Source organism: Pleurodeles waltl, chromosome 3_1 (assembly GCF_031143425.1).
Source record: "Pleurodeles waltl isolate 20211129_DDA chromosome 3_1, aPleWal1.hap1.20221129, whole genome shotgun sequence".
NCBI lineage: Eukaryota > Metazoa > Chordata > Amphibia > Caudata > Salamandridae > Pleurodeles > Pleurodeles waltl.
In genome coordinates this window covers 920,564,756-920,579,586 of record NC_090440.1, presented here as the reverse complement: position 1 = coordinate 920,579,586, position 14,831 = coordinate 920,564,756, and the positions used below count along the sequence as shown (strand labels likewise).

Below are 14,831 nucleotides of genomic sequence, written 5' to 3'. Positions count from 1 at the left end.
GGAATTTTCCTTCCATGGCCACATTGGTCATGGTGTCACAATTACTGGGGTGGTGATGAAGAAACTGTTGATGGTTCACCACACATCTTTCTGGGTCCAAAGGTCCTTCAAGCTCACTGCACATTTGATTCCTGAGAAGGATGAAAAATGCATCCTCAGTTCTGATAGCAGACTGGTGATTTTATCACATAAAAGGGGGAACCATATTTTTGTTTAGTGTTAGGGAGTTAGGATTTACTTCATGTCATTGTTTATTCCCAAATTTGCCCACCCTGTAATTCATCCCATGGTACGTTCCTGCATTGTGACGACTAGTGACGTGTTGCATGAGTATAGAGTTTTGCACTTGCAATGCTTTTTGCTTGAAGATTGCAGTGAAGTGTGATTTTGTAAAGTGCTTTGTGTACTCAAAGTGATTGTGGCGCTCTGTGCTCACAAATGTCTGCGGTTGTTGTTGTTGCTCGTCGAGGCCTACGATCCAGGGATAACGCACAAGTGTAGAAGACACTTGGTTAATTTATTGTCTGCAGTGAGGTACTTGTCATGAGACGTCATTGACAGTGCCAATAGTTTTCCTTGAGTGAGTGTGAATTGTTGGTTGGTATTTAGTGAATCCGAAAGGCCTACTATATGAAAAAGGAGTGAAAATTGCTGGTCAAGTTCCACTCATTGTGTAACTGTGAAAGCCAGCCTCGGAAATGCAGCCCATACAGCTTCTGAAGTGTTTGAGTTCCTACCCATAGTGCGCAGACAGGTTGTTGTGAAGTGACTGCAGCTGCTGAAAGAAATAAGTGTGATACCATTCTGTGAGGCGCTGGTATAGGTCAGTTAGTGTGAAGCTGCGCTGGTATTGGTGGACCGTACTGTGTTGCTATTGGTTGAGAACAGCCTGCGAAAAGGATTGTGGGATTGAATTTACTTCCTGATTCAATTGAAAATTGTTGTGGTTAATTGAATTTGCTCAAAAATGAAAATTTTAAAAGTATTAAGAAGTGCGCTAAGGGGAGATGTGTTTATTCTAGTTAGAGAGGGTGAAGAAGTCCTCCTGAGGGAACCCCAGCTTATGAAGTGTCAGAAACAAACGGAGTTTCAGCATGCATATGGCTTGGACCATGGTATAAACTAACCAAGAAAGAGAGTTCACTAGCTTTTCCTCCTTATATAACCTTTAATTTGAGAGTGTTAGACAATTTGTGAATTAAAGCCCCCTCTAAGATCCACACAATTCAAAGTGCTTGATAACTGGGAACTTGCTGCAAGGCAGAAAGCAATGGCAAAATTTGAGAATAGAATGCAGAAAGCAGCTAAGACATTAGCGGACGCTAGATGGGATTTGTAGGAGGAGGGCCTGGTTTGTAGTGGGTACCTAAGGTACTTACACCTTTTACTAGGTCCAGTTATCCCTTATTCGTGAAATGTAGGAAGTGTCTAGAAGACAGGCTCCCTAGGAGTAGTGTGGATGAGCAGCCAAGGCCTAACTAGGAGACATGCAAAGCTCATGCAATACCACTGTAGTCACACAGTACTCACACACATGAAAGAAAATGTTCAGCATTACAAAAAATAAAGGTACTTTATTTTGGTGACACAAATGCCAAAAACACCAAAGAGACTAAACTTCCTTAGGAGGTAAGTAATACACAAATTATATACACTAGTATGCAGAAATACTGTAAAAAACAGTTTAAAAACAGTGCAAATAGTGAAAATCACAATGGTTAGAAATGGGCCTGAGAGAACAAAAACCATACTAAGAAAGTAGAATGCGAACGTCGGTTTCCCACCTAGGCAAGTGTAGTGTGTAGAGGTGCTCTGGGAGGATTAGAAACCACCAAAGAAAGTAATAGAACCAACCTCAAAGCCCAGGAAAGCAGGAGTAAATCATAGTAACTTTCCTAGAACACACAAGAACTCGAAAAAGAAGTTATTGCAAGAACAAGAAGATACTGCAAGACGCCAACTATGGATTCCTGAACCTGAAGACCTGTAGAAGAAGGGGACCAAGTCCAAGAAGCCCGGAAGAGTCCAGGGAGAACAGGAGCCCCTGCTAACCCGGATAAAGGTGCACAAGAAGAACCACCGGTGAAGAACAAAAGTCAGTACGGTACCCAAGAAGATGGATGTGGGTTCCTGATTGGTGCAGATGATGTCCCACGCTGGATGGATGACTGCAGTCTGGTTTGCATTGCTGGGTTCCTCCAACAAGCCATGGCATACGCAAAGCTTGGGGTTAGTGGAAAATGGCACTGCCCGGGACCAGGAGGGACCTGGTGGACTCTGCCCAGGAGGGGGAATCATAGGAGGCTCTCAGCAACTCAGAGAGCCCTCAGAAGACTAGACAGCATGCACAGGAGTCCCACAGCATGGGGACGAAGAAGGTGCAAAAGGAGGCCCATGCAGCACTAAAAAGAGGGTCCCATGCCGCTGGAGAACCACGCAGGAAGCTGTGCATCGCAGGAAGGAGAGCTGGGGGCTGGAGCTGCAAAGTGCATGAAGAACTTTGTGGAAGGATGCCAACAAGTCTTGGCAACTGCAAAACACGCAGTGCATGGGGGTATTGTCTTGCGTCGGAAGGCAAGCTCTTACCTCCATCAAAGTTGAACAGTTGGACGTCATGACCTTTGGGACCAATTCAGTCCAACACCTGTGATGCAGGATCCATGCAGCTCATCAGGAGGGGGGGTCCCACACAACCAGTCGTCATTACAGGGAGGTGCCTGCTGAAGCAGGGGAGTGACTCTTTAACTCCAAGAGAGATTCCTTTGTTCTTTTGGTGCAGGCTGAAGACAGGCTTTCCTCTGAGGATGCACGACAGGGAAACAGTTGCAGTTGCTGGCAGGAGATGAAGATACAATGTTGCAGAAGTCGTCTTTGCTTCTTTGTTGCAGTTGAGTTCCTGGAGGGTCCAGATGCAGTTTGTTCAGTAAGAAGGTGAAATAAAGGATGTAGAGGATTCCTGATGGAGTCTTGCAATCCGAATCTGAAGAACCACCCAAGAGAGAGACCCTAAATAGCTCTGAAAGGGGGATTGGTCACTTAAACAGTTAAGCAGCACCTATCAGGGGAGGGCTCTGACATCACCTGCTGGCACTGGCCACTCAGATGCTCCCAGAGTTCCCTTCCAACTTGGAATCCAAGATGGCAAAACCCAGGGACCCTCTGGAGGAGCTCTGAGCACCACCCCTGAGGTGGTGATGGACAGGGGAGTGGTCACTCCTCTTTCCTTTGTCCAGTTTCACACCGGAGCAGGGACTGGGATCCCTGAACTGATATAGACTGGATTATGCAATGAGGGCACCAAATGTGCCTTTCAAAGCATTTCCAGTGACTTGGGGAGGCTACCCCTCCCAAGCCTGTAACACCTATTTCCAAAGGGAGAGGGTGCAACATCCCTCTCCCAAAGGAAATCCTTTGTTCTGCCTTTCTGGGCTTGAGCTGCTCAAGCAACAGGAGGACAGAAACCTGTCTGAGAGTTGGCAGCAGCTGGGGCTGCATGGAAAACCTCAGAAGGCTGGAATGGCAGTTCTGAGGGACCTCTCAGGAGCCCCCAGAGTGCATGGAATCATGCTACCAATGTTTGCAAAAGCCTTGGGGTATGATTCCAACATGTTTGATACCAAACATGCCTATGTTCGGAGTTACCATTATGTAGCTGGACATAAGTAATGACCTATGACCAGTACATGTGTAAAATGGCATTCCAGCCCTCACGAAGTCTGGGAAAATAGTCCTGGAGATCGTGGGCGCACCTCTGCTAGTGCAGGGATGCTCTCACACAGAGGTGCTCTGCAACCTGCCCTCAGTGCTGGATGTCCTGCTATAGGGGTGACTTATAAGTGATCTGGTGCAGTGCCAATGGCAGTGAAAGGGTGCATGCACCTTTTTCTTACGCATGCTGCAATGGCAGTCCTGCAGAAGCCTTTGCATGGGCTCCCTATAGGTGGCAAATGAAATGCTGCAGCCCATAGGGATCCCCTGGAACCCCAATGCCCTGGTAACTAGGTATAATATACTAGGGACTTACAAGGGGGCACCAGTATCCTAATTCTGGGTTAAATACCGATTACTAGTATGCAACAACCATCATTTAAGGGAGAGAGCATAACGTCTGGGGTCCTGATTAGCAGGATCACAGTAGACACAGTCAAACACACTGACAAACAGGCCAAAAGTGGGGGTAACCAAGCTAGAAAGAGGCTACTTTCCTACAGGATGCAGAACAAAAAAGGTGGAGAGCAGAGATATTAGATGGTGAGGTAGCACTAAAGATGATACAAACTTGTGCCTATCACCATGGTACAGACTCTGAGACAGCATCCATTTCTGAATACCCCACTGATACTTCTGAAGTTTATGAAGACACCCAACTATTTTGTTAAGCACTAGCTTTCCATGAGATACCGACTAGGGTTCTCAACAATTCTACCATTGCTGACCGAGTTCAGTACAATCCTTGTACGAGGGTCTCTGTTAGAAATGGGGTTTTTGGTTGGCGGTCAGGGTGCCCTCTGTCCAAGCAAGAACCCTCACTCTAGTCAGGGTACGTCACACACAATCCAAAATCAGCCTGTGCCCACCCTCTGGTAGTTTGGCACGAGCAGTCAGGCTTAACTTAGAAGGCAATGTGTAAAGCATTTGTGCAATAAGTCATACAATACCATAATATAGCACTACAAAAATACACCACACAGTGTTTAGAAAAATATATAATATTTATCTGGGTATATGCAGGTCAAAACGATCAAAGATGCAATATGAATTTGTAAAGATATCACTGAAAAGTGATATAAAGTGTCTTAAGTCTTTAAAAAGCAAACAGAGTCTCTTTCAAGCACAAAGTACCTGGTTTCTGGTGGAAAATCTCCGCAAAGGGCCGCAGAAGAAGAGATACGTTGAAAAATAGTGTGTGCGTCGTTATTTTTCACGCGGGGAAGTCGTGCGTCGTTTTCCGGCGCGCGGACAGTCTCTTTCTGTGGATCGCGGGGATAACCAGATGTCCCGGGTCTGTGCGTGGATTCTCCTCCTTGTTTTCCTGCTACGCGTCGTTCTGCGGGGCTGCGCATCGAAGTTTCGCTCTCACGGCAGGCGTCGCGTTGATTTCCCATCTGGAGGTCGGGCGGCGTTGTCCTTGCGAGGCCATGCGTCGAAGTTCCGGTCGTCCCGAAGGCGTCGCGTCAATCAGCGTCGGTGTGCGGTGTTTTTCTCGCCGCGGAACAAGATGTGCGTCGAAAATTTCGGCGCACAAAGCGTCCAAGTGAAAAAGAGAAGTCGTTTTGGTCCTGAGACTTCAGGGAACAGGAGGCAAGCTCTAGCCAAGCCCTTGGAGAGCACTTTCACAGCCAGACAAGAGTTCAGCAAGGCAGCAGGGCAACAGCAAGGCAGAAGTCCTTTGTAGAAAGCAGTCAGGTGAGTCCTAAAGCAGCCAGGCAGTTCTTCTTGGCAGGATGCAGGTTCTGGTTCAGGTTTCTTCTCCAGCAAGTGTCTGATGAGGTAGGGCAGAGGCCCTGTTTTATACCCAAATGTGCCTTTGAAGTGGGGGAGACTTCAAAGAGTGGCTAAGAAGTGCACCAGGTCCCCTTTCAGTTCAATCCTGTCTGCCAGGGTCCCAGTAGGGGGTGTGGCAGTCCTTTGTGTGAGAGCAGGCCCTCCACCCTCCCAGCCCAGGAAGACCCATTCAAAATGCAGATGTATGCAAGTGAGGCTGAGTACCCTGAGTTTGGGGTGTGTCTGAGTGAATGCACAAGGAGCTGTCAACTAAGCCCAGCCAGACGTGGATTGTAAGGCACAGAAAGATTTAAGTGCAAAGAAATGCTCACTTTCTAAAAGTGGCATTTCTAGAATAGTAATATTAAATCCAACTTCACCAGTCAGCAGGATTTTATATTACCATTCTGGCAGTACGAAATATGACCTTCCTACTCCTTTCAGATCAGCAGCTACCACTTCAATAGTGTATGAGGGCAGCCCCAATGTTAGCCTATAAAGGGAGCAGGCCCAAGGTTAAGGGGCTACTGAAGTGGGTGGCACAACCAGTGCTGCAGTCCCACTTGTAGCATTTAACCTACAGGCCCTAGGCACATATAGTGCACTCTACTATGGACTTATAAGTAAATTAAATAGCCAATCATGGATAAACCAATCAATAGTACAATTTACACAGAGAGCATATGCACTTTAGCACTGGTTAGCAGTGGTAAAGTGCCCAGAGGTCAAAAGCCAACAACAACAGGTCAGAAAAAATAGGAGGAAGGAGGCAAAAGGTTTGGGGATGACCCTGTCAAAAAAGCCAGGTCCAACAGTCTCCCTCTTTAAAAGATATTAAAAGAATTGTTTTTTTGCCTACTGCCCCTTTACCCTCTTTCCTTTCCTTTCTCTCTGCCTTTTTCTTCTTCTATCAAGGGACACAAATGAGTTCAATTCATCATTTCTCGTCCCTCTTTCCACTATGGCTCCCTTTCAGCTTCTGTTTGTTTTGAAGTTTGGAATGTTACCTCTTGAATGTTTCATGTTCAATGGTTAGGCTACTGGGCACTTGAGTGTTGACCTGAGAAGATGTGCTGGACTTTCTGATAACCCAAAAAATAAGTTTTCAAAAAAGTATCCTGTTCAACATTATTAAAGAGCTCATAGCAGGATTCACAACTGTGTCCTGCATGTTACCTTTAGTTTGCTGCTGCAACCTCTGAATGTACAAAACTATCACTACCTTTAATGATGAACATAAGGAGGAATTTTACGACTGCCTGCAAAGTTGTCTACAAGATACTCCTGCTGCAGCTTTCAGTCACCAGAAGGATTTTAGAAATTGTTTAGTTTTGCCACCTCTGGCTCGGTTTTCACTATCTGCTTGCATTTCAAGGTGCCTGCTACATCTATGACAGGTTCCTTTGAATCGGGCTTGAAGCCTGTGCATGCAGAGTGTCTGCCTCCTTTTGCGGCTGCTGTCCCTACATTGCACAAGCTTAGTACAGACTCCATGTCCTCCTCTAGCCACAGTCTCCTTTGAGCAGTGAGACTCCAAGAAGAATCCCAACTCATCCCTTCAGTACAGGGATCTGCAACTGCTCATCCATCATCCTCACTATACCACACAATGATCTCCCAGACCAAGCCGTCTCTCCCTTTATATGCAGAATGGAACCCACCAAATACAGCCACAGAATCAGGGGCATAAACAGTGCAGAAGGACTGCAAAGAGAGTAACATAAACGAATAACTCGACCATTCAGGTAATGTGAAAACCTGTTACATTATAAACCAATAAAAATCCAATATACAAACTATAATAATATTCCCAGCATTGATTTTTCCAGCAGCGATAGAAAAGCTCCTGGCAGGGGTGTGCTCCTGCAAGGCTTGTCTGACTTCGCTGGCATGGCTGTGGAGTGACAGGAGAAGAGATGTGCATGGCCAGACACACTTCTTCAACCTAGTGACATAGTCGGACTGCACTCAGCTTAGACATGCAGCTCATGCTGCTGTAGCTCTGAATGCCACAACGTCTGCTGTTTCAGTGTGCTAGGGCCTGCGATTGTGAACACTGTGCAGGGCAATTGCTGCAATGTCCACCCTCACCACTAAGCTACACACAACTGCTCCAAGCATGCGCTGTGGTGAAGGCTAAAGAGACTTGTTTACTAACCCAAAGAAAATGTTAATATCCACCAAAGGGAGTGCACTGATCCAAAAGAAATGAATTACAGCCATCAAGCCAATGTCTGCAGAGGGACCAACCAAACTCCATTTTCTGTACATACACACACCACTCTTTGTGTATATACAAAGCAGAGGTTTTTGACTTACATCATATCTAAAAGAAACAACATTTAATGTCCACCATAAACCTGAATCAAATGGTCTGATAGCTAGAAAGACTATGTGAGAATTGGCAGAAAAACTAGGATCTCCTAATGTCCAGCACATAAAGGGCAAAGATTGCAGTTGAGGGATTGGAGTTTTTGTTTCTAAGACAGCACATTGATATGAAGATACTTGCAAGTTATTTTAATACTTTAAAGATATTAAAGAATTTTACATTCCATCACCGGAAATTACACCTGACTTTGAAAACATTTTTGGATGTAAACTTACATTTATGGCTGATAACATCTTCATTTATGCCTGTCAGGAGATCGGAGAAGATTCCTGACAGACGTTCTTGGTCTTGTTACTGTGTAATTATCATCGACCAGGGTGTAAATGGTAATGAAAATGGCCCAAAGGTTACTCCAGCAAAAATAATGGAGTTATTTTCGTTCCAGTGTGGGAATGGAAATTGATTTCTTACAAACTTAAAGGGGTAGAACTAGAGGGGATTTCTACAAAGGGAAAAATGTTTTTCTAGTGGAAGAAAAACAAAGGAAAAAAAGTCTCCATTTGCACATCACCCTGCATTCAGCCATTGCATAATTCCATAATTGAGCAATATTATTACCCCCTAACACGTCTTCTTTCTGCAAATACTAATTGTGTGAGGTTGTGCCACACTAAACAGAAAGGGTTTACCTATCTTAGCTAAATATTAGACAATATGAACGCTTCCCGGGATCCTAGCCTAGGTGCTTCTAAAAACCTCAGAGGCAAAATCAACCACCTTAACTGCCAATGTATGTTTAATGTTCATATTGTTTATGTTCTTCTTAATGTAGGTCCTGCCTTAGATGGCCCTTGCTACGAGTTATTTGTGCTACGGTAATAGTTGCTGTTGATAGTAGCTAGATCATTCCGTAATGGTACTGACTATAATGCTGTTATAAGGTAACCTTTAAATGAACCACACAATAGTTGAACTATGTCTTGCTCAGGATCCCAAAGACGAACAATGGCTAGAGAGACTGAGTCAGGGATAGACATTGGCAGAGGTAGAGAGTTTACAGACTCCATGTCCTCCTCTAGCCACAGTCTCCTTTGAGCAGTGAGACTCCAAGAAGAATCCCAACTCATCCCTTCAGTACAGGGATCTGCAACTGCTCATCCATCATCCTCACTATACCACACAATGATCTCCCAGACCAAGCCGTCTCTCCCTTTATATGCAGAATGGAACCCACCAAATACAGCCACAGAATCAGGGGCATAAACAGTGCAGAAGGACTGCAAAGAGAGTAACATAAACGAATAACTCGACCATTCAGGTAATGTGAAAACCTGTTACATTATAAACCAAGAAAAATCCAATATACAAACTATAATAATATTCCCAGCATTGATTTTTCCAGCAGCGATAGAAAAGCTCCTGGCAGGGGTGTGCTCCTGCAAGGCTTGTCTGACTTCGCTGGCATGGCTGTGGAGTGACAGGAGAAGAGATGTGCATGGCCAGACACACTTCTTCAACCTAGTGACATAGTCGGACTGCACTCAGCTTAGACATGCAGCTCATGCTGCTGTAGCTCTGAATGCCACAACGTCTGCTGTTTCAGTGTGCTAGGGCCTGCGATTGTGAACACTGTGCAGGGCAATTGCTGCAATGTCCACCCTCACCACTAAGCTACACACAACTGCTCCAAGCATGCGCTGTGGTGAAGGCTAAAGAGACTTGTTTACTAACCCAAAGAAAATGTTAATATCCACCAAAGGGAGTGCACTGATCCAAAAGAAATGAATTACAGCCATCAAGCCAATGTCTGCAGAGGGACCAACCAAACTCCATTTTCTGTACATACACACACCACTCTTTGTGTATATACAAAGCAGAGGTTTTTGACTTACATCATATCTAAAAGAAACAACATTTAATGTCCACCATAAACCTGAATCAAATGGTCTGATAGCTAGAAAGACTATGTGAGAATTGGCAGAAAAACTAGGATCTCCTAATGTCCAGCACATAAAGGGCAAAGATTGCAGTTGAGGGATTGGAGTTTTTGTTTCTAAGACAGCACATTGATATGAAGATACTTGCAAGTTATTTTAATACTTTAAAGATATTAAAGAATTTTACATTCCATCACCGGAAATTACACCTGACTTTGAAAACATTTTTGGATGTAAACTTACATTTATGGCTGATAACATCTTCATTTATGCCTGTCAGGAGATCGGAGAAGATTCCTGACAGACGTTCTTGGTCTTGTTACTGTGTAATTATCATCGACCAGGGTGTAAATGGTAATGAAAATGGCCCAAAGGTTACTCCAGCAAAAATAATGGAGTTATTTTCGTTCCAGTGTGGGAATGGAAATTGATTTCTTACAAACTTAAAGGGGTAGAACTAGAGGGGATTTCTACAAAGGGAAAAATGTTTTTCTAGTGGAAGAAAAGCAAAGGAAAAAAAGTCTCCATTTGCACATCACCCTGCATTCAGCCATTGCATAATTCCATAATTGAGCAATATTATTACCCCCTAACACGTCTTCTTTCTGCAAATACTAATTGTGTGAGGTTGTGCCACACTAAACAGAAAGGGTTTACCTATCTTAGCTAAATATTAGACAATATGAACGCTTCCCGGGATCCTAGCCTAGGTGCTTCTAAAAACCTCAGAGGCAAAATCAACCACCTTAACTGCCAATGTATGTTTAATGTTCATATTGTTTATGTTCTTCTTAATGTAGGTCCTGCCTTAGATGGCCCTTGCTACGAGTTATTTGTGCTACGGTAATAGTTGCTGTTGATAGTAGCTAGATCATTCCGTAATGGTACTGACTATAATGCTGTTATAAGGTAACCTTTAAATGAACCACACAATAGTTGAACTATGTCTTGCTCAGGATCCCAAAGACGAACAATGGCTAGAGAGACTGAGTCAGGGATAGACATTGGCAGAGGTAGAGAAGTTTAGAGAGAGAGAAATAGCATAGACAGAGGCCACATAGAGAGAAAGTTTACATTCACAGGGGGCCACTTGGAAGGTGGGGGCCACGGGCAATTGCCCAATTTGACTCTGCCTTAAAACTTCTCTGATCCGCTATCCTCCTGGGGTTCGTGAGTGCAGCCGTTGCGTGATCCTAAAATTGTGTGGTCTCACAAGATCTCAGAGTGGTTTGTGATGTTTTGTTGCCATATATACTGGCAGGTAAAGGTAGTGTTAGCTGATTCCTACATTGAAATGTCTCTTTCAGTAAGACTTAGTCCACCCCTGGAGTTAGCATCACTCTACGATACTGAAAAATTCATAGGACGTAATGCCAACATCAAAAGATGGTTTGCCTCCTCCCTAGCAACAATGAAATTATGTATCTTCAGAAAATGGAAGACAACCCTGTCCCCACACACGAGGAATTCAAGGACATTTGGGGTTTTTTCTTCGAGATAAAAGATGCATTCTTTCTTATTATGAGCGTCACCTCAGCAAAATAGTGATGAACACAAAGGTCCATTCAGACAATAATAGAAGCATTTATTGAAGTAGTCACTTGTATTCTGCCATGTAGTGGGTCAGCCCCACACCTGATTTCATAGAATCTGCATCAGACTCACTCTCTCTACTTTGCTGTTTAATACAAATGTGAATTGTCTGTTTTTATCTATTAAGGGTGTAAATCTCCAGGTTTATGCGGTGTAGCCTAACTAGAAGAAAGTTTGCAGAGTTATAGTTATATTTTAGACACTGATTTATGGGAGATTACTTAACACCCAAGTCAGGTTTAATATCACAAACAATATATAATTGTGCCTACCCTTTACACCCACAACAACTTTAGAAACTGAGTTATTTAACAGGAACTTTGCAAAACATATATTGTAAATTGTGTAATGTTGTTCACTTGTTACTGTACATTATCTTTAAGAAACCTAATACAAATATTTAAACAGAAGTTTCTCTTTCTCCGGCTTTCCTGGTGGTTATCAATAGAATAGAGCCACAGAAATGTTCAAAGAGGTACCACCTTTGTCGTGGTTCACCACCTCCTGACTCACCACCTTCTGAGTGAAGAGATGGGTGGGCTGCTGTGCCAAAAGCCCCACTATACTCATGCTGCAGAAAATGACTGAGCAAGTAGGGGTAGCAGCTTTACAAGCAAGAGGCAGAGATTCAGCACCAAAGATGTTACATAAGCTGCTCCTGAGGAAGACCAATAAGAGCCTTAAGAAGAGGACCTCAGAAGACGTTTCGTGCATAGGACATACCTATCTCGGTATAAGAACACCTACACAGAAAATTGCCTTTTCCCTGCCCAGTATCACAGGAAGAAGAAAACTTTTTTTTGTTACATTCTCACAAGAAAAAACTCAAAGGTTCTTTCAGGAGATTGGAAGGATGCAGACCATCTTGATTTTCTCTAGATTTTTGAGCAAATATTTGGTACAGTCCTTGACCGGCCCCTCAGCGAATCAGCAGTTGAAGCCCCTATTGTGTCCATGAGAAACCGGAGTGAAAGTCTATGACAGGGATTGGGTCTTCCAGATACCGCTTGTACAGACCGTTTCTTCCTGGATGGTCCAAAACCACAGAGGATACCCTAAACCTCGGTCCTTCTTAAGGGCAAGGAAGACTAATTTTCTATAAGTATGCAGACAGGTTTGTAGGTGTTTAATGACAGGTGCACAGCTCCTTGCAGGGAATACAGACTTCAGATGAAGTCACCTCTCCTACAGGAGACTGGCTGCTTAGGAGATACCAGTCCTGTTTGCACAGCAGTGCTCTCAGTACTCTGTAGAACACCTCCTTCTTTGGTCACAGAGGACTTGAAATTGGAACAAAATGGGGTGATTTGAGTCTCACTTTCATACACAACTTCTAAACGGAGACAGCAGATTCACTGTACAAAGCCTTTGTGTAGAGAGAAATATCTCATAGGAGGTAACACTAGGGCTGCCTCCATCGGGACATACCCCCCAAAAGAGGGTACCTGGCTGTAATTAGCCCAAATAAATTATATGAGAAAGACAAAAGGTGAGGTGTCACCTAGGGACTACTTCACCTTTTACAACAGTCTTTAGTCACACCTCACCAGTACCATCCACCACATGTCAATGTTCAGGAAGACTAATCAGCAGCTCCTTGCAAATCAAAAGACTCATAGAATATCTGCAGGCAGCCATGTCTCTGCTCCTCACTTTGGTGTCTGAATATCATCTCGGCAGCTACAGAAAGGCAAGCTATGCACTTCCACTGTCTGAGAGCACCATTCCCACCCTCCATCTTCTTCTAGGCCAGGCCTGGCCAGGGGAATCTAAAATGGATCCCACTGGTCTCCCTTACTCTGGCTCACTCGCACATCATGCATTTGTAAATTGGGTACACAAACAAATACTCTCAACACACACTCAAGATGTTAGTGCCACGGTCTGGGCAAACACACAGAAGAGGAACTTTACACCGGTGGGCCAGTAAGCCTCACTCAGAGTGATCCAGATGCATTACATTACAGACAGTACCCGGGGTGCACAATGGGTGTGTGTGTCAGTTTTCTGTGCTTCTGTGATACTGTTGTATTACAGAAGGGGCTGCAGATGCTTGTGAAGTCCCTTATGTAATAATGATAGCATAGGCACAAATTTAGCACAGATGCTACCATGGGAGAACTTTCCCTTACTTGCATATTGGTGTGGCCCCACGGAATTGAGAGAACCACTTCCTCTGTGCCTGTACCGTTTATGGATGCAGATCAGAGGCAAAGAGATTGTCTGGAGGTTCTCCGACTGTCTACCTGCACAGGAACTCTGCCCCTCTTTGAACTGCAGGCAGATGCCACCTGTACTATGAAGAACAGAAGCAGCCGCTCTGTCTTTCTCTAATGTACCGCTTCAAGGAAGCCATGATTTTGCTTCTACCTTTGGGGAACACGTTATCAGTAATAGGGCTCACTGTCCCTATTAAAGACCAGCAAACAAATCTGAAGTTGTGGTGCAGCGCAAACAGGGACTGTGTACCCTATTTGTAATATGGCCGCAGTTGGGCACTCGGAGCAGGAATACACGACTGTATGTCATGCAAGGAACATTTCTGCTCCAACGCCATTGAATCCACCCATCCAGATTCCCAGTCACTACAACATGGCTGGAAGTCGTGTGCCATAAAGAGTGTCCTGCTTAAAAACAGCTGGGACATTAAACCACCTTTGATTTTTCATGGTTCCTCTAGTGTGCCTAAAAACGCACCAATTGCCAAGTCTATGTTTGAGTAGAAACCAATGTGGCCTGTCACAGGACAGCTTTTCCTGTCTACTAACATCCATAGCGCTCTTCAGCTATCTAGGCAAATGAAATATGTAAATAGATATGAAACTAAGTTAGAGTTCTGACGTCATAGCAATTTAGGTACGGTAATAATGCAGTGGGACTTAATGCAAGCAGGAAAAAATGTTTCCTTTGCTGCCACGTCGTTTTTAAAATGGAAATGAATAGATATGAACCCTGATGCCATAGTACTTAGCCAAGGCCTGGTAATTTTTTAACCAAAATTCCAGTTCCTCCTGAAGTAGGGCACGTGAGGCTGTGCAAAGACGACTGCCCTCTTCATCCCTACTATTACTTTGTTAATGGACTGTGTAAGCTGAGCAGGTACCTGCTTCTCGGAGGAGGGCGGCCAGGAGGACCCCCCACAGCAGACTCATCTCTTGGCGCCTCATTTTCACAATCAACTTCTCCCCTCCTGGTATTGTACTTGTGACGAGCAGCTCCTGAGAACGATAAACGACTGACTTCTGTCCTGAGCTCACTCAGGTTATTTACTAGAGGGCGGGGCGGGCAGGAGAGGAGGGTGGGGAGGAGTGACAGCGTGGAGGGAGAATAGAGACAGGGACAGGGCGAGTCTGACAGAGAGAGAAGAACACCAGGGTCGGACTGGCCTATAAAGCAATCAGGCAGTGTGGACCGAGTTTTTTAGTGGTTCGTGGGTCGATATTATAGCCAGATGGGAACGTTTTTAGTGTTTATTTCCTTAATAT

At 44.5% G+C, this 14,831-nt stretch overlaps 1 protein-coding gene across 1 annotated transcript in view; it reads right to left on the bottom strand.

The window, feature by feature from the left end:
* The window catches only part of LOC138284760 (uromodulin-like), a 631,564-nt gene extending 616,979 nt beyond the window's left edge, over positions 1–14,585 (bottom strand). Inside the window, exon 1 of the mRNA XM_069223898.1 lies at positions 14,450–14,585. Within this exon, the coding sequence (XP_069079999.1) occupies positions 14,450–14,513 (64 nt within the window). The 5' untranslated portion in view covers positions 14,514–14,585. The remainder of the gene's footprint in view (positions 1–14,449) is intronic.
* Positions 14,586–14,831: the final 246 nt, after the last annotated feature.